The sequence below is a fragment of the Oncorhynchus clarkii genome, chromosome 12 (assembly GCF_045791955.1).
Source record: "Oncorhynchus clarkii lewisi isolate Uvic-CL-2024 chromosome 12, UVic_Ocla_1.0, whole genome shotgun sequence".
Taxonomy (NCBI): domain Eukaryota; kingdom Metazoa; phylum Chordata; class Actinopteri; order Salmoniformes; family Salmonidae; genus Oncorhynchus; species Oncorhynchus clarkii.
Genome location: NC_092158.1, coordinates 60,382,192 through 60,405,899, shown reverse-complemented (window position 1 = coordinate 60,405,899; position 23,708 = coordinate 60,382,192). Strand labels below are relative to the sequence as shown.

The 23,708-nt window shown below is 44.0% G+C and overlaps 1 protein-coding gene across 5 annotated transcripts; it reads right to left on the bottom strand.

Moving 5' to 3' along the window:
• Positions 1-375: 375 nt before the first annotated feature.
• On the bottom strand, positions 376-23,537 carry LOC139420888 (HIRA interacting protein 3). 5 transcript variants are annotated; one of them, XM_071171281.1, is made up of 8 exons: positions 23,298-23,537; positions 22,206-22,326; positions 19,089-19,242; positions 18,021-18,620; positions 17,670-17,854; positions 16,225-16,369; positions 15,395-15,493; positions 376-1,642 (listed from the first exon to the last, which is right to left on the bottom strand). In XM_071171281.1, the coding sequence occupies exons 1-8, from the start codon at positions 23,366-23,368 to the stop codon at positions 1,455-1,457; spliced, it is 1,563 nt and encodes a 520-aa protein (XP_071027382.1). In that variant the 5' UTR covers positions 23,369-23,537; the 3' UTR covers positions 376-1,454. The 5 variants fall into 5 exon arrangements, with proteins under 5 accessions (XP_071027382.1, XP_071027380.1, XP_071027381.1 ...); XM_071171279.1 differs by having other exon boundaries at positions 22,194-22,326; positions 23,298-23,495; XM_071171280.1 differs by having other exon boundaries at positions 18,021-18,611; positions 22,194-22,326; positions 23,298-23,485.
• Positions 23,538-23,708: the final 171 nt, after the last annotated feature.

Genomic DNA, 23,708 nt, shown 5'->3' with positions numbered 1-23,708 from the left:
GTGGTGGGACATAAATAAATCCAAACAGAATCAGTGGAATGTAAACACCCCTGGCTATGGGCAAGGTTGGACAGCAATCGATGCTTTGGTTTCATTTCCCTGGCACCGTTTCCAAATGCTAATGTTTTAGCATTTGTGGCAAGAATCCCATTCAAGTCATAACGATATTAGCATTATTCGCACATCATGTCCAAATAATAATCCAAAAGTATCTCAAATGGATTGTGAAGCGAAGTCACTGATTTGATTAGGGGATTTGAATATGGGAATTTAAGGGCAGGGTGGTGCTAGTGTCCTAAAATCTGAGAATGTTCAAATTGAAATGCAACCAGTGTCAACCTTATTTGATCAATGAAAAGGACAACACGCTTACCATTTATACAAATCTAAAGCTTTATTGAATCATGACTTAAATGGAACAGAACACAGCACTAATAGTAATATAAATCACACACTTGACTCAACAGCTAACCTAACGTGTCTCAAACTGTACGGCAATAGAAGGAAAAGTCATATTTGCGTACCTATATACAAGAATATACCTTTTTTCTTTGTACATGGCAACACTGAAGTAATTAAGACAAAAGCTTATATTGCAAAGGTTTGTTTAGCCTACAACTAAGTGTTTTAATGAGGGAAGAAACTGATTTAGGGCTCTATTCAATCAGATCCGCTTTAGAAAGCAAGTGGTGTCAGAGGTCGAACTGTTTTAAAGTTGTCAAATCCACAAGTGGCTCCAAACATTTACACCTAATGTGGACATTGCCATTGGCTGCACGGAGTCGCTCATAACAGAAATCCCATTCAGCCTTGTTTACAAGTTCGAACACTGGAATGTGAGATGTAATCTACACCTCGATTAGGATGATAGAAATCCTCATTATTTCGTTAATGATTTTCAATTTGAGTGTAATTATTTCTATATAGCCTCATTGTGAACTTTAATACCAGTGGCTTTGTGACAATGACTGCAACAGCAGCTGCTCACAGATTTGACAGCACAAACACAGTTCCATCTCTGACACCACCAAAACATCTGCTATGCAAGTGTTTTCCATTGCTGGTCTGATTGAATCTAGGCCTTAATCATGTGTATCTGAGAACCATACAGACAACATTAAGCTAAAATGGGCAGTAAAACAACCAGCAACTAAGCTTCCATAGTGTAGAGGAAAATGCAAAAGTGAAGGTCTTCACGGACCCATCTGTACCCAAATACTCGGTCGGGTTCTTTTCCAGAATAAAGTAGCTTAAAAAAATAATACTTTTCTGTTGCTTTTCTCATTCGGATCGGGTGTGGAGCCGACCAGGAACGGGTCTAGAATGTTTTATGCATATCGGGTCCGGGTGGGAAAGCCCAAGGTCCATTTCGGTACCGGTCCAACTTTTTTGGACCTGTGAAGACTTCTAGTCTGGAGGCAACTTGATCCTCCTGACCAGAAGAGCAAAGCCTGTCAGTTGCTGTCTGCGTCATCACTGATGATCCCCTGCAGATTACTCCAGTCTGTGGCTCTCTTGCGCCCCCTGCCTGCGTGACTGTCCTCTTCACTGTCTGAGCTTGAGTTGACTGCACGCTTATAAGCAGAGGATGGAGGGGAGGACTGTTGCTGCCATATGGACACCCCTCTCCGCTTTGGACGACCTGAGAGAGGGAGAACATTAGTAGTTAATTTATCAATTAGTACGTCCATCAATGTGACCATTTTTGGTTTTACCCTACTACTTTGTCTTCATTAATAGACAAAGTGACACATTGATTTGTTGAGTTAGTAGTTAGCAGCGGTGTCATTATATCAGAGGTAATTTACCCTGTCCAGTAAGAGAGGCAGATACCACTGAGGTTTTTAAATCCTGTTTAGAGACCCATTTTTGCATGGCCTATAGCATCTGATTTTATTCAGGGTATCTGCAGGTTCCATGAAGTAGAATTTAAGAGACTTAAGATCTTGAATGCCATTTTGAATACAATTTAATAAACATTGAGGTCTGCGTGCCACACACCTGCTAATATTCCCATGTGTTTAGGGATGGCTCTTACGTCAAAGGCTATAGCCTCAGGCAGGTGTGCTATTTTAGCAATGAGCATTCTCCTGTAGCCTAACGGATGTAATAGCATAGTGGCTAGGCTATAGATGGCTGAAGTATGAGGTTGCCCATCTGCATTTTGCTTAGGCTACTCCAATTGGCTAAATCATTAGCTAGATCATAAACTAAGAATTTTGGCTTCGATACCAATACCAGCTATAATGATACTCAATACCATAACGATACCACTGAAAACAAAGCCTTAAAGTAAAATATACAGCACTTGACGGCGTAGCAGTGAAGACGTGTTTTGTTCGTGTCTCGTGTATTTTTGTATTTTTCGTATTTATATTTAAACTTTATTTTCAATCTCCTTTCGATTTTTACTTTTATTATACCTTCCGGTAACCTGCCTCACCCAATGTGATACGGTATCGCTATTATTTTAACATTTTTAAACTTTAGAACACATTCTAGAACCTCCAGAAGCTAACCAGCTAATTAGCTGCAAGCTATTTATTAGTCATTGTTAGCCACTGTTAGCTTTTACCTTCTGCACAGATACCAGCCCCGTTTTTAGCCTGGATAATACTCGGCAGTCTACCAGTATCGGACTGTCTCTCCACAACAACGCCGGATTCCTTCCGTGTCTGATCTTCACGGCTAGCTTGCAGCTAGCTAGCGCACAGCTTGCAGCTAGCTAGCTCACAGCTAGTTTGCACTCACCGTGGCATCGAAGCTATCCCGGCCTACTCAGCTGTTCACCCGAACCCCACTCATACACGGCTAGGGCCCAATACTCCACCGGATCCTTGCTGTAAACTCTGGACCTTGGCACCGGTTCACCGCTGCTACCGATTGGCTATAGTGGCTAACGCCACTGCCACGAAGCTAGCACCAGTTAGCCGTGAGCCAGGCGTATCTCCCGGCTAGCAAACTAAATTCTACAATACCTCTTTTGCCATCTGGCTTCTCTGTCGACACGGCACCCCGTCGCACCACCACGACTGGTCTGCCGACGAATACTCCATCCGCTGTGCCTTCATCCGACCGCCGTCGGAGCAGACACTACTAACTTTAAACGCCGTGTCGCCCGAGTGCTAGCGTAGTGGCGGCTCCCCTGTTCCATCTACTGCTGCCCTCTGGACACTATGATCACTTGGCCACATAGATGATGCCTGCTGGACTGTCTATTAATCACGGTACTCCATTCTGTTTATTTTTTTATCTGTCGGCCCCAGCCGCGAACTCAGGCTCTGTGTGTAGTTAATCTGACCCTCTCTGCCTAGTCATCGCCATTTTACCTGCTGTTGTTGTGTTAGCTGTTGTTTTAGCTAGCTCTCCCAATCAACACCTGCAATTACTTTATGCTTCGTTGTATGTCTCTCTCAAATGTCAATATGCCTTGTATACTGTTGTTCAGGTTAGTTATCATTGTTTTAGTTTCCAATGGACCCCCTAGTTCCACTCTTCATACCTCTGATACCTCCTTTGTCCCACCTCCCACACATGCGGTGACCTCACCCATTACAACCAGCATGTCCAGAGATACAACCTCTCTTATCATCACCCAGTGCCTGGGCTTACCTCCGCTGTACCCGCACCCCACCATACCCGTCTGCGCATTATGCCCTAAATATATTCTACCATGCCCAGGAATCTGCTCCTTTTATTCTTTGTCCCCAACGCTCTAGGCGACCAGTTTTAATAGCCTTTAGCCGCACCCTCATACTACTCCTCCTTTGTTCCGCGGGTGATGTGGAGGTAAACCCAGGCCCTGCATGTCCCCAGGCACCCTCATTTGTTGACTTCTGTGATCGAAAAAGCCTTGGTTTCATGCATCTCAACATCAGAATCCTCCTCCCTAAGTTTGTTTTACTCACTGCTTTAGCACACTCTGCCAACCCTGATGTCCTTGCAGTGTCTGAATCCTGGCTTAGGAGGGCCACCAAAAATTCTGAGATTTCCATACCCAACTATAACATTTTCTGTCAAGATAGAACTGCCGAAGGGGGCGGAGTTGCAGTCTACTGCAGAGATAGCCTGCAAAGTAATATCATACTTTCCAGGTCCATACCCAAACAGTTCAAACTACTAATTTTAAAAATGACTCTCTCCAGAAATAAGTCTCTCACTGTTGCCGCCTGCTACCGACCCCCCTCAGCTCCCAGCTGTGCCCTGGACACCATTTGTGAATTGATCGCCCCCCCATCTAGCTTCAGAGTTTGTTCTGTTAGGTGACCTAAACTGGGATTTGCTTAACACCCCGGCAGTCCTACAATCTAAGCTAGATGCCCTCAATCTCACACAAATCATCAAGGAACCCACCAGGTACAACCCTAAATCTGTAAACAATGACACCCTCATAGACGTTATCCTGACCAACTGGCCCTCCAAATACACCTCCGCTGTCTTCAATCAGGATCTCAGCGATTACTGCCTCATTGCCTGCATCCGCTACGGGTCCGCAGTCAAACGACCACCCCTCATCACTGTCAAACGCTCCCTAAAACACTTCTGCGAGCAGGCCTGACCCGGGTATGCTGGAAGGATATTGACCTCATCCCGTCAGTTGAGGATGCCTGGTCATTCTTTAAAAGTAACTTCCTCACCATCTTAGATAAGCATGCTCCGTTCAAAAAAATGCAGAACTAAGAACAGATATAGCCCTTGGTTCACTCCAGACCTGACTGCCCTCGACCACCATAAAAGCATCCTGTGGCGGACTGCAATAGCGTCAAATAGTTCCCGCGATATGCAACTGTTCAGGGAAATCAGGAACCAATACACGCAGTCAGTCAGGAAAGCAAAGGCCAGCTTTTTCAAGCAGAAATTTGCATCCTGTAGCTCGAACTCAAAAAAAGTTATGGGACACTGTAAAGTCCATGGAGAACAAGAGCACCTCCTCCCAGCTGCCCACTGCACTGAGGCTAGGTAACACGGTCACCACTGAAAAAGCCATGATAATCGATAACTTCAACAAGCATTTCTCAACAGCTGGCCATGCCTTCCTCCTGGCTACTCCTACCTCGGCCAACAGCCCCCCCCCCCCCCCCCCCCCCCCCCCCCCCGCGCAGCTATTCACCCAAGCCTCCCAGCTTCTTCTTTACCCAAATCCAGATAGCAGATGTTCTGAAAGAGCTGCAAAACCTGGACCCGTACAAATCAGCTGGTCTTGACAATCTGGACCCTCTATTTCTGAAACTATCCGCCGCCATTGTCGCAACCCCTATTACCAGCGTGTTCAACCTCTCTTTCATATCGTCTGAGATCCTCAAGGATTGAAAAAGCTGCCGCATTCATCCCCCTCTTCAAAGGGGGAGGGACCCAAACTGCTACAGACCTATATCCATCCTGCCCTGCCTATCTAAGGTCTTCGAAAGCCTAGTCAACAAACAGATCACTGACCATCTTGAATCCCACCGTAACTTCTCCGCTGTGCCACCATAATCAATTACAGAAAGAAAAAAGTGTCCTGGACAAGCCTCTTTCTAGCCATAAGTAGGAAGCAAGCCTCATTACGAAAATAGAAACCCAATTTCAATTTAAGCTCTGTCACAAGACTATCCACATGAACTTTGAAGGACAACTTGTCATCCAACCAAATGCCTAGGTATTTGTAGGATGCCACTTTTTCAAATCACCAGATGTGACAATGCTAACGTTCTCTGGCAGAGTTCTAGCTCTGGTAAAAGTACATAAAGGGAGGCCTGCAGTGACTGAAAAGCAGTCTGGAGCTTGTCAACAGCCTGAACCAGAGAAGGAGCACATGAATATACACTGCTCAAAAAAATACAGGGAACACTAAAATAACACATCCTAGATCTGAATGAATGAAATATTCTTATTAAATACTTTTTTCTTTACATAGTTGAATGTGCTGACAACAAAATCACACAAAAATTATCACTGGAAATCAAATTTATCAACCCATGGAGGTCTGGATTTGGAGTCACACTCAAAATTAAAAGTGGAAAACAACACTGATCCAACTTTGATGCAATGTCCTTAAAACGAGTCAAAATGAGGCTCAGTAGTGTGTGTGGCCTCCCCGTGGCGTTTGTGGATGGAGCGAGACATGTCGCAGATGTGCTCAATTGGATTCAAGTCTGGGGAACGGGCGGGCCAGTCCATAGCATCAATGCCTTCCTCTTGCAGGAACTGCTGACACACTCCAGCCACATGAGGTCTAGCATTGTATTGCATTAGGAGGAACCCAGGGCCAACCGCACCAGCATATGGTCTCACAAGGGGTCTGAGGATCTCATCTCGGTACCTAATGGCAGTCAGGCTACCTCTGGCGAGCACATGGAGGGCTGTGCGGCCCCCCCAAAGAAATGCCACCCCACACCATGACTGACCCACCGCCAAACCGGTCATGCTGGAGGATGTTGCAGGCAGCAGAAAGTTCTCCACGGCGTCTCCAGAGACTCTGTCACATGTGCTCAGTGTGAACCTGCTTTCATCTGTGAAGAGCACAGGGCGCCAGTGGCGAATTTGCCAATCTTGGTGTTCTCTGGCAAATGCCAAACGTCCTGCACGGTGTTGGGCTGTAAGCACAACCCCCACCTGTGGACGTCGGGCCCTCATACCACCCTCATGGAGTCTGTTTCTGACCGTTTGAGCAGACACATGCACATTTGTGGCCTGCTGAAGGTCATTTTGCAGGGCTCTGGCAGTGCTCCTCCTGCTCCTCCTTGCACAAAGGCAGAGGTAGCGGTCCTGCTGCTGGGTTGTTGCCCTCCTACGGCCTCCTCCACGTCTCCTGATGTACTGGCCTGTCTCCTGGTAGCGCCTCCATGCTCTGGACATTACGCTGACAGACACAGCAAACCTTCTTGCCACAGCTCGCATTGATGTGCCATCCTGGATGAGCTGCACTACCTGAGCCACTTGTGTGGGTTGTAGACTCCGTCTCATGCTACCACTAGAGTGAAAGCACCGCCAGCATTCAAAAGTGACCAAAACATCAGCCAGGAAGCATAGGAACTGAGAAGTGTTCTGTGGTCACCACCTGCAGAACCGCTCCTTTATTGGGGGTGTCTTGATAATTACCTATAATTTCCACCTGTTGTCTATTCCATTTGCACAACAGCATGTGAAATGTATTGTCAATCAGTGTTGCTTCCTAAGTGGACAGTTTGATTTCACAGAAGTGTGATTGACTTGGAGTTACATTGTGTTGTTTAAGTGTTCCCTTTATTTTTTTGAGCAGTGTATGACTGTATATACAGTGCCTTGCGAAAGTATTCGGCCCCCTTGAACTTTGCGACATTTCAGGCTTCAAACATAAAGATATAAAACTGTATTTTTTGTGAAGAATCAACAACAAGTGGGACACAATCATGAAGTGGAACGACATTTATTGGATATTTCAAACTTTAACAAATCAAAAACTGAAAAATTGGGCGTGCAAAATTATTCAGCCCCCTTAAGTTAATACTTTGTAGCGCCACCTTTTGCTGCGATTACAGCTGTAAGTCGCTTGGGGTATGTCTCTATCAGTTTTGCACATCGAGAGACTGACATTTTTTCCCATTCCTCCTTGCAAAACAGCTCGAGCTCAGTGAGGTTGGATGGAGAGCATTTGTGAACAGCAGTTTTCAGTTCTTTCCACAGATTCTCGATTGGATTCAGGTCTGGACTTTGACTTGGCCATTCTAACACCTGGATATGTTTATTTTTGAACCATTCCATTGTAGATTTTGATTTATGTTTTGGATCATTGTCTTGTTGGAAGACAAATCTCCGTCCCAGTCTCAGGTCTTTTGCAGACTCCATCAGGTTCTTCCAGAATGGTCCTGTATTTGGCTCCATCCATCTTCCCATCAATTTTAACCATCTTCCCTGTCCCTGCTGAAGAAAAGCAGGCCCAAACCATGATGCTGCCACCACGTTTGACAGTGGGGATGGTGTGTTGCTTTTACGCCAAACATAACATTTTGCATTGTTGCCAAAAAGTTCAATTTTGGTTTCATCTGACCAGAGCACCTTCTTCCACATGTTTGGTGCGTCTCCCAGGTGGCTTGTGGCAAACTTTAAACGACACTTTTTATGGATATCTTTAAGAAATGGCTTTCTTCTTGCCACTCTTCCATAAAGGCCAGATTTGTGCAATATACGACTGATTGTTGTCCTATGGACAGAGTCTCCCACCTCAGCTGTAGATCTCTGCAGTTCATCCAGAGTGATCATGGGCCTCTTGGCTGCATCTCTGATCAGTCTTCTCCTTGTATGAGCTGAAAGTTTAGAGGGACGGCCAGGTCTTGGTAGATTTGCAGTGGTCTGATACTCCTTCCATTTCAATATTATCGCTTGCACAGTGCTCCTTGGGATGTTTAAAGCTTGGGAAATCTTTTTGTATCCAAATCCGGCTTTAAACTTCTTCACAACAGTATCTCGGACCTGCCTGGTGTGTTCATGAAGAACAAGGATGCTCTCTGCGCTTTTAACGGACCTCTGAGACTATCACAGTGCAGGTGCATTTATACGGAGACTTGATTACACACAGGTGGATTGTATTTATCATCATTAGTCATTTAGGTCAACATTGGATCATTCAGAGATCCTCACTGAACTTCTGGAGAGAGTTTGCTGCACTGAAAGTAAAGGGGCTGAATAATTTTGCATGCCCAATTTTTCAGTTTTTGATTTGTTAAAAAAGTTTGAAATATCCAATAAATGTCGTTCCACTTCATGATTGTGTCCCACTTGTTGTTGATTCTTCACAAAAAAATACAGTTTTATATCTTCATGTTTGAAGCCTGAAATGTGGCAAAAGGTCGCAAAGTTCAAGGGGGCCGAATACTTTCGCAAGGTACTGTAGATGTAACTTTGCTGGTTGCATCCCATTTCCCAAATCATTAATACAAAAATAAAAATCGATAACACAGGAGCTAAAATGGAACCCTGGGGCACACCTCTATTAATCAAGAAAGCTAGACTTGTGCTTGTCAGTATATACGCACACATCAGAAAGATAATTGGTTTAGGAACTTACTGCCCCTTCACTGAGACCAACGTTTCCGAGTCTAGCTAGCAACAATTCATGGTCAACTGAATCAAAGGCCTTTGATAAATCCAAACAGCGCAGCACAATGTTGCTTTTTATCAAGTGCATTAATGATGTATTTTGCCACTGCCATAGCTGCAGTTGTGGTGCTGTGCCCCGATCTAAAGCCAGACTGAACCCCGCTCAGTATGTTCTTTTCAATTAAGAAGTTTAACCGAGTTCACTAGGGATTCATAGACTTTGGCCAGGATAGGGTGTTTAGAGATAGGACGATAGTTATTATTATCTGAGGGATCTCCACCCTAATAGCAGTGGGAGGACATAAGCTGATTTCCAAATGCTGGGTATGGAATTGGTTACATTAGAACCCTACACTGATTTGATAATCTTCCAGAACTTGGCAGGGTTGTTTAGGTTCTCTTTGACTGCATTTATATAGTAACAAGTTGTCAAAAAAAAATGCTCTGTATTAAAAATCAAAGGTGACTCGGTAGAGATTTCATGGTATCTCACAGCCCAGAGTTTGGTCGCACATTACCAGAGATCAACAATAAAAGCTTAGCAATATATCTGTTGCCCAATCTGTGAGGACTAGCGGAGGATTGTCAATAAAACAAACTGCTCCCTGACCTCGACCTGTTCACAGGACCTCTCCCTTCCGCACCTGCTGTCTCCACCTCTGAATGCTCGGCTATGAAAAGCCAACTGATATGTACTCCTGAGGTGCTGACATGTAGGGGCTCCCGAGTGGCGCAACGGTCTAAGGCGCTGCACCTCATTGCTAGAGGCGTCACTACAGACCCTGGTTCGAATCCAGGCTATATCACACCCAGTCATGATTGGGTGTGTCCCAGTGTCATCCGGGTAGGCCGTCATTGTAAATAAGAATTTGTTCTTAAACTGACTTGGCTAGTTAAAAAAAATAATAATTGCACCCTCTACAACCAATGTGATTATTATTTGACCCTGCTGGTCATCTACACTGAACAAAAATATAAAAACGCAACATGTAAAGGTGTTGGTCCCATGTTTCATTACGCACAAAACACTTCTCTCAATTTGTGCACAAATTTGTTTACATCCCTGTGATCACGCCTTTCGTAGCCAATGTGAGCAAGACCTTTAAACAGGTCAACATTCACAAGGCCGCGGTGCCATACGGATAACCAGGACGTGAACTCCAAGCATGCGTGGACCAATTGGCAAGTGTCTTCACTGACATTTTCAACCTCTCCCTGACCAAGTCTGTAATACCTAAGGTAAATATTTTAAGCAAACCCCCATAGTCCCTGTGCCCAAGGCGGCGAATAACCTGCCTAAATGACTCCAGCCAGTAGCTATGAAGTGTTTTGAAAGGCTGGTCATGGCTCACATCAACACCATCCTTCCGGACAGCCTAGACCAACTCCAATTCCCAACAGATCCACAGATGACGCAATCTCAATCGCACTCCACACTGCCCTTTCCCACCTGGACAAAAGGAACACGTACGTGAGAATGCTGAGAATGCTGTACAGCTCAGCATTCAACACCATAGTGCCCACAAAGCTCATCACTAAGCTACGGACCCTGGGACTAAACAACTGCCTCTGCAACTGGATCCTTGACTTCCTGAAAGGACGCCTCCAGGTGTTAAGGGTAGGCAACATCATCTGCCACGCCGATCCTCAACACAGGGGCCCCTCAGGGCTGTGTGCTTAGTCCCCTCCTGTACTCCCTGTTCACTCACAACTGCGTGGCCAAGCATGACTACAACACCATCATCATTAAGTTTACTGACGACACAACGGTGGTAGCCCTGATGGGTGTGATGCCAGGACAACAACCTCTCCCTCAACGTGAGCAAGACAAAGAAGCTGATCGTGAACTACAGGAAAAGGAGGGATGAACACACCCCCATTCACAGAGGGTCTGTAATGGAACGGGTCGAGAGATTTAAATTCCTTGGCGTCTACATCAACAAACTATTATGGTCCAAACACACCAAGACAGTCATGAAGAGGGCATGACAACACCTTTCCCCCTCAGGAAACAGAAGATGGGGCATTGGTCCCCAGATGCTCAAAAAGTTGTACAGCTGCACCATTGAGAGCATTTAAAATTAAAAAAATTCAACCTTTAACTAGGCAAGTCAGTTAAGAACAAATTCTTATTTACAATGACAGCCTATGAAACCCAGACGACGCTGGGCGAATTGTACGCCACCCTATGGGACCTCGTGTCCCAATCACAGCCGTATGTGATACAGGAATCAAACAAGGGACTGTAGTGACACCACCTACACTGAGATGCATTGCCTTTAGACTGCTGTGTCACTCGGGAGCCCTGACTGGTTGCATCACCGCCTGGTATGGCAACTGCTCAGCATCTGACTGCAAGGCAATAAAGAGGGTAGTGCATATGGCCCAGTACATCACTGGGGCCAAGCTTCCTGCCATCCAGTACCTATATACTAGGCTGAGTATGAGAGAGGCCCAAAAAAATTGTTGAAGACTTCAGCCACCCAGTCATACACGGTTCTCTCTGCTTCCACACAGCAAGCGGTACCGGGGCGCCAAGTCCAGTTCCAAAAATCTCCTTAATAGCTCCTACCCCTAAGCCATGAGACTGCTGAACAATTAATCTAATGGCCAACCAAACTATTTACATTGACGACACCCCCCACCCCTTTGTTTTTACACTGCTGCTACTCGCCGTTTATTATCTATGCAGTCACTTTACACCTACCTACATGTACAAATTGCCTCAACTAACCTGTACCCATGTATATAGCCTTGTTACGGTGTTACTTTTTTATTTCAGTTAATTTAGTAAATATTTTCTGAACTCTATTTCATGAACTGCATTGTTGGTTAAGGACTTGTAAGTAAGCATTTCACAGTAAGGTCTACACCTGCTGTATTTAGCGCATGTGACAAAATTGTCATGATAGGTGCACCTCGTGCTGGGGACACTAAGGCCACTAAAATATGCAATTGAGACACAATGCCACAGATGTCTCAAATTTAGGGAGAACGCAATTGGCATGCTGACAGCAGAGATGTCCACCAAAGTTGTCAGAAAATTGAATGTTAATTTTTCTACCATAATCCGCCTCCAATGTCATTTTAGAGAATTCGGCAGTATGTCCAACCGGACACAAAACCGCAGACCATGTGTGTAGCATCATGTGAGCGAGAAGTTTGTGGATGTCAATGTTGTGAACAGAGTTCCCCATGGTGACGGATAAGCTACAGACAACGAACATTATTGCATTTTATCAATGGCAATTTGAATGCACAAAAATACAGTGACCAGAACCTGAAGCCCGTTATGAGGCCCAATTTTGTATAAGGTGTTTGACCAACAGATGCATATCTGCATTCCCTGTCATGTGAAATCCATAGGTTAGGGCCTCGTTTATTTACTTCAATTGACTGATTTTCACATATGTAACTAAGTACAGTACATTACCTGTGGTAAATTCAAATAATTGGACATGATTTGGAAAGGCACACCTGTCTATATAAAAGGTCCCATACTTGACAGTGCGTGTCAGAGGAAAAACAAAGCCATGAGGTCGAAGGAATTGTCCGTAGAGCTCCGAGACAGGATTGTGTCGAGGCACAGATCTGGGGAAGGGTACTAAAAAAATGTATGCAGCATTGAAGGTCCCCAAGAACAGTGTCCTCCATTCTTAAATGGAAGAAGTTTGGAACCGCCAAGACTTTTCCTAGAGCTGGCCGCCTGGCCAAATTGAGCAATCTGGGGAGAAGGGCCTTGGTCAGGGAGTTGACCAAGAACCCGATGGTCACTCTGACAGAGCTGCAGAGTTCCTCTGTGGAGATGGAAGAGCTATCTCTGCAGCACTCCACCAATCAAACCTTTATGGTAGAGTGGCCAGACAGAAGCCACTCCTCAGTAAAATGCACATGACAGCCCGCTTGGAGTTTAACAAAAGGCACCAAAATAATCTCAGACCATGAGAAACAAGATTCTCTGGTCTGATGAAACCAAGATGGAACACTTTGGCCTGAATGCCAAGCGTCACGTCTGAAGGAAACATGGCACCATCTCTACGGTGCAGCATGGTGGCAGCATCATGCCGTGGAGATGTTTTTCAACGGCAGGGAGACTAGTCAGTATCGAGGCAAAGATGAACGGAGCAAAGTACAGAGAGATCCTTGATGAAAACTTGCTCCAGAGCACTCAGGACCTCAGACTGGGGCAAAGGTTCACCTTCCAACAGGACAACGACCCTAAGCACACAGCCAAGACAATGCAGGAGTGGCTTTGGGACAAGCCTCTGAGTGGCCAAGCCAGAGCTTGGACCCGATCACTGGAGACACCTGAAAATAGCTGTACAGCGACGCTCCCCATCCAACCGGACATAGCTTGAGAGGACCTGCAGAGAAGAATGGGAGAAACTCCCCAAATACAGGTGTGTATTTACTTTAAAATATGATATTGTTGCTAGATAGCCATGCAATTGACCGAACAGTAAATGTAATGTCCTACAAAAACTTTCCATTGGTATGCCTATATAGGCTACTTGATGTATACACAGCAAATGTCGCGCTCCGCATCTTCTCAAATTAGGGTTTTCCCCCACCGCAAACAATATTTCAACCAATCGATTGGTCTACATTTTTCCATGTGTATTTTCCTCATATACTGACACATCCTATGCTTTCTAATCAACTATATTCACTGAGCTTGTCTGATGCATTCAGCACATGGTTTGATTAAATAATTAAGTCATACAAATGACGAGTGAGTCCAACCAGCAATCGATTTGATTGTGCCGGGCTGACTTGCTGCGCTTTGTTAAAAAAAATATACATATATTTTTTAAAGACAACAGTCTCACCACAACAGAACAATCATCGCTCTGTCCGTGTTGCTGAAGCTGCAACATAAAGCCATTTGACTCAAAAGTCCTGTGAACAAAATCCCTAATTTGTTTAGGAAAAACATTCCTTATTCCCTCAACCTGTTCTCTTTACGTCATACATGTATGCATCGCATACACGTGACCAAAGACTTATTTGCACAGGATTAGTTATTCCAGAGGACAAATCGGACGGGATTAGTTTTCCAAACTGCTCCCTGTAAATTGTCAATTTCTTTCCAATAAATGGACAGTTATGACAGAAGCCTGAAGGTTTCTATTCTACGTGTGACGATACATTATTTCAACATGTCCCGGTGACAGTGCCACACTGATAACTCGAGCTTGGTTCCCAAGTTTCTGAACCATCTTTCCTATCGTGTCACTATATTCATGTATAGCTTACGCGCAGGACTTAGTTCAATGTATTGTTCTCCTTTCACAAAATGCGAGCAACACCTGTCAAAGAATAAGTCTGAACACTCACAGACTTACATGGTGACACTAAATAGGCCATAACCCAACTCAAAATCATGCAAACAAAAATGATCACTGATGAAACACTATACCGGTCAAAGACAACACACAATTGGGGCCCATTAGTCAGTCTCTCTTACGGTCATGTGCACCAGGTGTAAATGCTGGTACGTTAACAGTAATGGTGGTAGTATTTACAACATTAACTAGAGTTGCAACTCTCCTTTTACTCTGTGTGCAAAGGGGGAGAAGGAGTGCGAGAGAAGCAAAATAGGGGCATATGCTTTCATTACAGGAAGCAGGTTAATGCACCTTACTGTTTGAAAAAAATTATGGTTTAAGAACACCAAAAAATCTGCAGGAACATTGTGTAGCCTTATCACCGACGTAAGCAAAATGTATTTGGTAAGAGGACAACTCTAGTTAATGTTGTGGTCTATCAAATTGTATAGGCTACCTTGATCTCTTCTCTTTCCCCCCTCTGGCAATGGCCAGACTCGCACACACAGAAGTGCACATGTGGAGGGCTCTCCATCTTGAAAGTGCACCTCGAGTATTATTTGAATTAAACAAATAAAATGGGCATGGTGGCAACAATTAAGCAGCAGCACAATGTAAGAAACAATGTAGTCATCTCCATCGCATGTTAAGACCTTTGAAAACTAAATTGATGACATTAAGACTTAAAGCCTTTAAAAATCTGAAATGAATTTAAGACTAAGGACCCTCAGACACCCTGTTTATTGCTATTTTGTTTAATTTTTTACAACCAACCTTTATTTACTTTATTGTTCATTTGATCTACATTTTGATTTCAGATCTACAGTTTGTGCTTCAACAAGTATTCCCTGTACCTAAAGTTGAAACAAAGATGGAGAAGATTAGATAAGACTATTAAAGCAATAGAACAGAAAAATATCCACCTAGCCAATCAGAGTGCAATGTCAGGGTATGCAATCAGCTAAGATCTAGAAGCAAGCAGTTGATTAAGGAGTGGGCGAAAATGTCACCTTGTGTAGTTATGATGTTGCAGACATCTAGGTCTGCCAACTCCTGAGCCTCCTCTCTCTTAAGTCTGGCTTTCTTACACTTCTCTATAGAAGGCTGGCCTGAGGGGGAGAGACAGAAGCCATTAGTCCCCAGCAAGTTTCCACTGTCCAGCAATGCCACCATGGCTCACTCCACCTCACGGATATCAGCCCCGTTTATACCTGGTGCTAATGTGTCCTTCGTACTAATCTTGTCCACATTCTGATTGTCCCCAATGTTTTTATATAGGTGTAGATTAAAAGACGCATTGTGATCCGATGGTGATTAGGAAGATCTGATCACATTCAGAGGTAGTCAGGCACGCATCGTGTCTGGATATACTTACAAGTGTAGATGCATCTGGACAGTGAAGCCATTTAAATCATCATCATCTCACCCTCAAATCATTGACAGGTGGCACCATTGACTTAAAACATCAATAAGAGTCTTTAAATACATATATTATTAAAACAATTATGCATACAGGCAGGGTCCTGGAAATCTGGTAACAATGCGGCACAGTGGACAGAGACATTTTTATACCATGTGTATGTCAAAATGTGTGCACAATCAGAATGTTGACAAGATCAGGACAAAGGACACATATTAGCGCTAGGTATAAACAGGACTTTAAAAGCATCACATAGGTGTAAACAATACAGTGGATTAGCCCTTTAACCAATTGAAAGGCTACATGGAGCTATTGCGTACAACCTATTAAGTCAATTGACATTTTCAATTTGGTGGAGTGAGCGAGGGCATACGGACCAAATAAGAGAATTCAAATTCATTGCCAAAGCCCCCCAATTACCTTCGACACCCAGTTCTTCAAGCTCCCTCTTCAGCACAGCCACCTTTGACTTGATGGAGCAGCAGCCATCCAGGAGCTTCTTGTAGTTCCGTCTCACACCACAGAGGGCGATGTAACGCTTCAGCCTGGCTACCGCCGTGTTGTCCTTCATGTTACATGGATGGAGCACATTAGGCTAATACCCTGACTACACCACACGCGTTGCAAAATAAATGTAGGAAAATATGTTACTAAATTTGTGCACCCACAGTGCTCGGGCGCGCCAACGAGCATCTGCGTTGCCAAGGGCTAAAATAGAAGTAATTTCTATTTCTGACGCAGATCACTCTCCCAACTCCTCACTGGTTTATAGAAGCAGGTACCCACGTGCCATCTCCTCATTGGTTTTACCCACATGGGTGATTGAAAGACACACTGTTTTGCCAGTTGTCGTGGTAATACTATGAAAGTGTAGATGCCAATCACCATATAAGTTCAAAGATTTAAAAAGCCTAGGAGGAGAGATGACAAGAAACGATTCGGTTGACCGTTTTGTGTGTGGATTAACTGTCAGAGTAGAGGACCTTGTGCATTTCAGGAAAAATAACTCAATGTTTATATCCCAGGACAAATTAACTAGCAACAGCAAGCTAGCTAAATAGGACAAATTAGCTAGCAAGTGCAAGCTAAATTGCCATACATGTTTAATGCTTTTTGACCTGTCCCCAAATTAAAGTAATTGGTTCAGAGTTTGTTTTGATATTTTAACCTGCGTGTCATGACCGCGTTTGGTGTATGGGGACAAAATAAATTTATGCACGATGGCACACGCGCGCAGCCAGTTTGGGTTCCATCTAAGGCCGACTCCAGAAAGAGCCCCTTGCCTCTACACTTTATATTGCCTTGAAACCAGACATAAAATTGTATAGAATTCTTCGTCAGGCAGAAATTAGCGTTTGAGTCAGGCAAGTTTCCTCTTACAACCCCTACAAACCAGAATGTTGAATAAAATTATATTTTAACACACTTTACCGGTTGTTCATTCGGTTGGTCCTTTCGGTGGTAGGGAATGCGAGACAATATATCCACAGGAAAGTATAATTACATCAATGTTAAAATTTTATTTATTAAACATTCTGGCTTGTAGAGGTCAGGATGGGAAACTTTCCTGATTCAAAACGTGAACTTCGGCCAAAACCAAGAATTCTATGCAATTCAACGTTGGGTTTCCAGGCAACACTTTGTATAGATCAGAAGGGATTTGGGGACGCATGGGCAATATAGCAGTAACTATATACCTTGCCTTGTAATTTCATCATACTGCATATTATATTGATCCAATACCTTCAGAACTACTTCAGTATTTGAACCATGTCTGAACCAAGTACATTGCGAATGTGAAAGTGTGTTGGCAACTACCTGTGCCTACTGTGTGCTTGAGTTGGCATAGAAGCCGCTGGCCTCACCTTTCCACCTTTGGATCCACTCTCACTGCCCTCACCCTTTATTGGCCGCTTCGCCACAGACTTCCTCTTTTTCACCTGTTCTGGCCTGACCTCACTTTCCTGTTCGTCCTCCAATGATGGGAGGGATGAGCCAGAGTCTTGGGCTGGCTCATCCTTCGTCTTAGCCATCACTTCTTCGGTTTCATCTGAGAAAGAAGAAAAATTACTTTAGGGAGGGGGAAATAGTACATTACTTGAACGCTTGTCATTGGGGCTACATAATGGTATCCTATCCCTGGATTTTTCACTATGTTTGGGCCTTTACTAGGACACATTATGCATGCTCATGAACACAACCACTTGATAACTCACCCTCTCCCCCGCTGGCTTCCTCTGAAGAGGCACCGTCATTCTTTTCTCCCTCACTCTCTGACCTGGAGTCGTTGTCATTTCTTTGTATTTTTACCCCTTTCTGCGCCATTACTTCAGCCTCTCCAATGTGCTCCGAGTCACTCCCAACAACCTGCACTCTTTCTCTTCTCTGCAATGGTTTTTCCTTTAACCCATTTCCACTCTCCCTCCTTTTCAAACACTTGCTCTGCACTTTCACATCCACATTTTCTTTTCCTCCCGTTCTTTTTTTATCCTCTTCAGAGTCACTTTCTGAATTGACTTGGTCTTTTTCCTGTTTGTGGGTTTCATCTCGTTTCCTCTTTTTGTTCTCCTCAAAATCTTCTTCCTCGACTTCAGAGTCATGTTCTCTCTTCCTCAGATTCACCGTTTTGATCTCAACATCACTTTCTGAGCTAGTTTCAGTCTTCCCACTATTGTGTACTCCTGTGTGTCCCCCTTTGTTTTTCTTGGTGCCGATTTGGGAAACTTGCTCAACACTTCCCATGTCCTTCCCCTCCTCTTCTTCCGCCATCTGCCTTTCTCCATTTCCCACTCTCTCGAGTCCAGAATCTGGGGAATCTTAAAATAGTTAAAGGAAATAAAATGTCCAAATTAGATTAAGAAAATATTGCTTAAAATACCGTGGCTATCACAGATATGGTAAGTCTTAATTCTTTAAAACAAATCATGGGATGAGTCTCAACTTCATAATAGGCATGGTTCACACAAATCTGAATAAATGTGTCTCAAGTTAATATTTGACCAGCAATATGAACCGCAGCACACACTGTGGGCTTTCACTATGACAAAGGGCAGCATTTTCATTGCACCGCTATAATTAAAAACTGAAATAGATGGGACTGCACCACAGTTGAGCTGTGGACAAGTTGCAACACACTAACTCAAGTTATTGGATAATATACATTTTCAGACATTTATAAAAAAAGCTTAATATAAATAAATAGTACGGAGACATTTTTTTTAACAGTTCTGTGCCGTTTTAAGTGAGGAGAATTTCACCCAAGGGCCACTACTATTGGAAATGACCTGATTGGGCCGACTGAAGCCGAGATCTCTTTGCCTTGGATCCATCTGCTTTGGTCCTGCCTCCTTTCTCCTCCTCCTCACCCCTCTTCCGTTTGTTGTGGAGAGGCATCGGGGTAACGTTGATAATGGCTTCATTGTCACTGCTGTCACTGTCCTGAGAGAGGGGCAGAGGTCCCAGGTCAGATTATAATCGAAACCAGCTCGAATCGAGATAAATGCAACAGCTCGGGACTGTCATGACAGCATGCACCTACCAGGAGCAATAACATGAATGTAATGTAATTGGGACTGGAAAACTGTAGTGACTTCTCATCCGAAATAAACTAAACAAAAATATAAAAACGCAACAATTAAAGATTTAACTGAGTTACAATTCATAAGGAAATCAGTCAATTGAAATGCAGAGCATTCGGAAAGTCGGACCGCTTGACTTTTCACATTGTTACGTTACAGCCTTATTCAAAAATGGATTTAAAAAATGTTCCCTCGGCCTCCCAGCGCCAGCTGTGCCACCAGAGACTCTGGGTTCGCGGCCAGGCCACGACCGGGAGGTCCATGGGGCAACGCACAATTGGCCTAGCGTCGCCCGGGATAGGGATAGCGTTGGCCGGTAGGGATATCCTTGTCTCATCGCGCACCAGCGACTCCTGTGGCGGGCCGGGCGCAGTGTGCGCTAACCAAGGTTGCCAGGTGCACAGTGTTTCCTCCGTCACATTGGTGCGGCTGGCTTCCGGGTTGGATGCGCGCTGTGTTAAGAAGCAGTGCGGCTTGGTTGGGTATCGGAGGACGCATGACTTTCAACCTTCGTCTCTCCCGAGCCCGTACGGGAGTTGTAGCGATGAGACAAGATAGTAGCTACTAAACAATTGGATACCACGAAATTGGGGAGAAAACGGGGTAAAATTCACACACAAAAAGCCACAAAAATGTTCCCTCAATCTACACACAATACCCCATAATGAAAAGGCAAAAACAGGTTAAGACATTATTTTTGCACATTTATAAAAAAAATTTAAAAACAGAAATAGCTTATAAGTATTCAGACCCTTTGCTATGAGACTAGAAATTGAGCTCAGATGCATCCTGTTTTCATTGATTATCCTTGATGTTTCTACAACTTGATTGAGTCCACCTGTGGTAAATTCATTGGACATGATTTGGAAAGGCACACACCCATCTATATAAAGGTCCCATAGTTGACAGTGCACAAACCAAGCTTTGAGGTCAAAGGAATTGTCCGTAGAGCTCCGAGACAGCATTGTGTTGAGGAACAGATCTGGGGAAGGGTACAAAAAAAATGTCTGCTGCATTTAAGGTCTCCAAGAACACAGTGGCCTCCATCATTCTTAAATTGAAGAAGTTTGGAACCGGCAAGACTCTTCCTAGAGCTGGCCACCCAGCCAAACTGAGCAATCGGTGGAGAAGGGCCTTGGGCAGGGAAGTGACCAAGAACCCGATGGTCACTGACAGAGCTCCAGAGTTCCTCTGTGGAGATGGGAGTACCTTCCAGAAGGACAACCATCTCTGAAAAACTCCACCAGTCAGGCCTTTATGGTAGAGTGGCCAGACGGAAGCCACTCCTCAGTAAAACGCCCATGACAGCCCGCTTGGAGTTTGCTAAAAGGCACCAAAGACTCTCAGACCATGAGAAACAAGGTTCTCTGGTCTGATGAAACCAAGATGGAACGCTTAGGCCTGAATGCCAAGTGTCACATCTGGAGGAAACCTGGCACCATGCCTACGGTGAACCATGTGGTGGCAGTATCATGCTGTGGGGATTTTTTATCAGTGGCAGCGAGACTAGTCAGGATCGAGGGAAAGATGAATGGCGCAAAGTACAGAGAGATCCTTGATGAAACGCTCAGGACAAGACTGGGGCGAAGGTTCACCTTCCAACAGGACAATGACCCTAAGCACACAGCCGAGACATGTCTCTGAATGGCCATGAGTGGCCCAGCCAGAGCCCGGACTTGAACATATCGGGAGAGACCTGAAAATAGCTGTGCAGCGATGCTCCCCATCCAACCTGACAGGGCTTGAGAGGATCTGCAGAGAAGGGAAGAAACTCCACATATACAAATGTGTCAAGCTTGTACTGTCATACCCAAGAATACTTGACGCTGTAATTGCTGCTAAAGGCGATTCAAAGTACTGAGTAAAGGGTTTGAATGCTAAAGTAAATGTGAGTTTTTTTTATTTGATAAAATGTGCAAATATTTCTAAAAACCTGTTTTTGCTTTGTCAATATGGGGTACTGTGTGTAGATTGAGGGGGGAAATGCAATCCATTTTAGAATAAGGCTGTAACGTAACAAATTGTGGAACAAGTCAAGGGGAATACTTTCAGAATGCACTGTAAATTCATTAGGCCCTAATCTATGGATTTCACATGGCTGGGAATACAGATCTGTTGATCACAGACACCCTACAATTTTTTTTGTTTTTAAATACAAATTTAAAAAATACAAAGTCAGGTGCATGGATCAGAAAACCAGTCAGTATCTGATGTGATCACCATTTGCCTCATGCAGTGCGACAGAATTGATCAGGCTGTCGATTGTGGCTTGTGGAATGTCGTCCCACTCATCTTCATTGGCTGTGTGAAGTTGCTGGATATTGGCGGGAAAGCTGTTGTACACGCTTTTTGTGCATCTGGAAAATCAGCTCATGAAACATGGGACCAACACTTGACATGTTGCGTTTATATTTTTGTTCAGTGTATTTAAGAACGAAATGTACTTCAAAATTATTCCTTCCACACTTCTGACCACCCAAGACCTGTAGCGGTCATCGTTTCACCCAATCACTTCAGATCTGTGTGTACTCGATGGAGAAAGAAAATATTTTATCAAAGGTTATGGGGCATCAAACTGAAAGACAGGACAGCAGCTCTGGGTCAAATACATGTCAAACTTTACTTACAAATACTTACAGACATAGGCTATATGTGAAAGTACCTGCAATCTGCTTGATTTAGGCTGAAGGTTTGCACTTTTGAGACTGTTCCATGGTACTGGGCAAACTAAATTGAGTTTAATTCAACTACTTACCTATTTGATCCAGGTCTGAGGGAGATATATTGATTGACAAAATCGTATCTACTCACAAACATCTTTACCTGCATCCTCAGCAGTTCCTCCTCTACCACTCTCTTCATCAACTGTCTGTCCTCCTGGTTTAGTGAGTCCCGGCCAACACATGCCAAATACCGCCCTCTTAAGATGCCAAGAGTCAATGTGCTAGGAGACAGAGTAAGGGGGGGAAAAAAAGAGAATGAAATAGATACATTTTCAATGAAACAGAGAATGGAAACTGACATTATGACGTAGTGCTGGGGAAATCTTCAGGGGATGTAGTATTTCATTATATATTTCATTTCCTTAGAGAGACAAGATTATTGGGTAGGGTTTAGACCGGGGTAGGCCGTCATTGTAAATAAGAATTTGTTCTTAACTGACTTACCTAGTTAAATAAAAAATAAATAAGGCACCTTAACCTTAAAGTTGGTTGCCAACCACCATATAAAATCCACAGAAAGACAACTTTCTTCACAAGAGCTCTGCTCCACAAAGTATAAATGCTCTGACTTCTGCAGAGTGAATTTAAAAAATGTAACTAGGCAAGTCAGTTAAGAACACATTCTTATTTACAATGAGGGCCTACCCCCGCCAAACCAAGACAACGCTGGGCCAATTGTGCGCAGCCCTATGGGACTCCCAATCCCGGCCGGATGCGATACAGCTTGGATTCGAACCAGGGACTGTAGTGCCAACTCTGGCACTGAGATGAGGTGCTTAGACCACTGCGCCCTTCGGGGGCCTCAATACAGACGTATATACAGACTCGCCTTTTATGAACGAGTCATTCAGAAAAAAAGAACAACTTTCCAGTGAGTAAAAAGAGTCGTTCAAAAATAACGAATAGTGCTTATGGGTATTGTGAACGAGGCATTCAAGTGGTCTGAGGCAATCGGTAATTAATGAGCGTTTAAGTGCAACTTTAGATGGTTTAGGGAATCAGCTCGAGATTTAACTATGGTTCTAATAACTAAACCGGGCCCTGGGCGTTAGAGAACAAACACGGCAAACAGGGGAACATGCAAGCCAACCACGCAAGAGCGGGAATGGTATGTTAAACCTTTGCCACAAGCTAGCAGGAATTTCAATGCATGATTTGACTTCGTCTAAAGGAACTGCAAAGGGGAGTTTACCTTAGGTCAGGACAATCACGGAGTTGTCCTGAAACGAACCTCCGAATCTGTGTTTCCTCCGCTGACACCATTTATTAGCCAGATAAAACTTTGCTGCTTGATTTTTTCCCTCCAGATTTGCCACAACATTGCGTAACCGTAATGACGCAACTAGCTTACGTGTTACTTGCTGTTTGTGTCGTCATGTGGATTTCAAGACAACAGAACTTTTGCACAACGTAGCAACGCCCACTTCCGTCCAACTTCCTACCCTATACATAGCTTCCTGTCGCCCCGAAATCGTTCGTTTTATCATTTCCACAGTATATTATAATCATATTTCTATAGCTTTTTTTAAATCATTCGTGTTTTAAATTCTGTTTATCCGTTCAGTTAGTGTTTTTTGTAATTCGATTGTGTCTTTAGCTAGCA

Excerpts from the sequence above, each read along its gene's own strand:
- LOC139420888 (XM_071171279.1), bottom strand. The coding sequence starts at position 23,368 with ATGGTGTCAGCGGAGGAAACACAGATTCGGAGGTTCGTTTCAGGACAA. Across the intron at positions 17,855-18,020 it reads GGAAGCCAGCGGGGGAGAGG|ATGAAACCGAAGAAGTGATG; the intron begins GTGAGTTATCAA and ends CTTCTTTCTCAG. Across the intron at positions 1,643-15,394 it reads CAACATCATAACTACACAAG|GTCGTCCAAAGCGGAGAGGG; the intron begins GTGACATTTTCG and ends TCCCTCTCTCAG.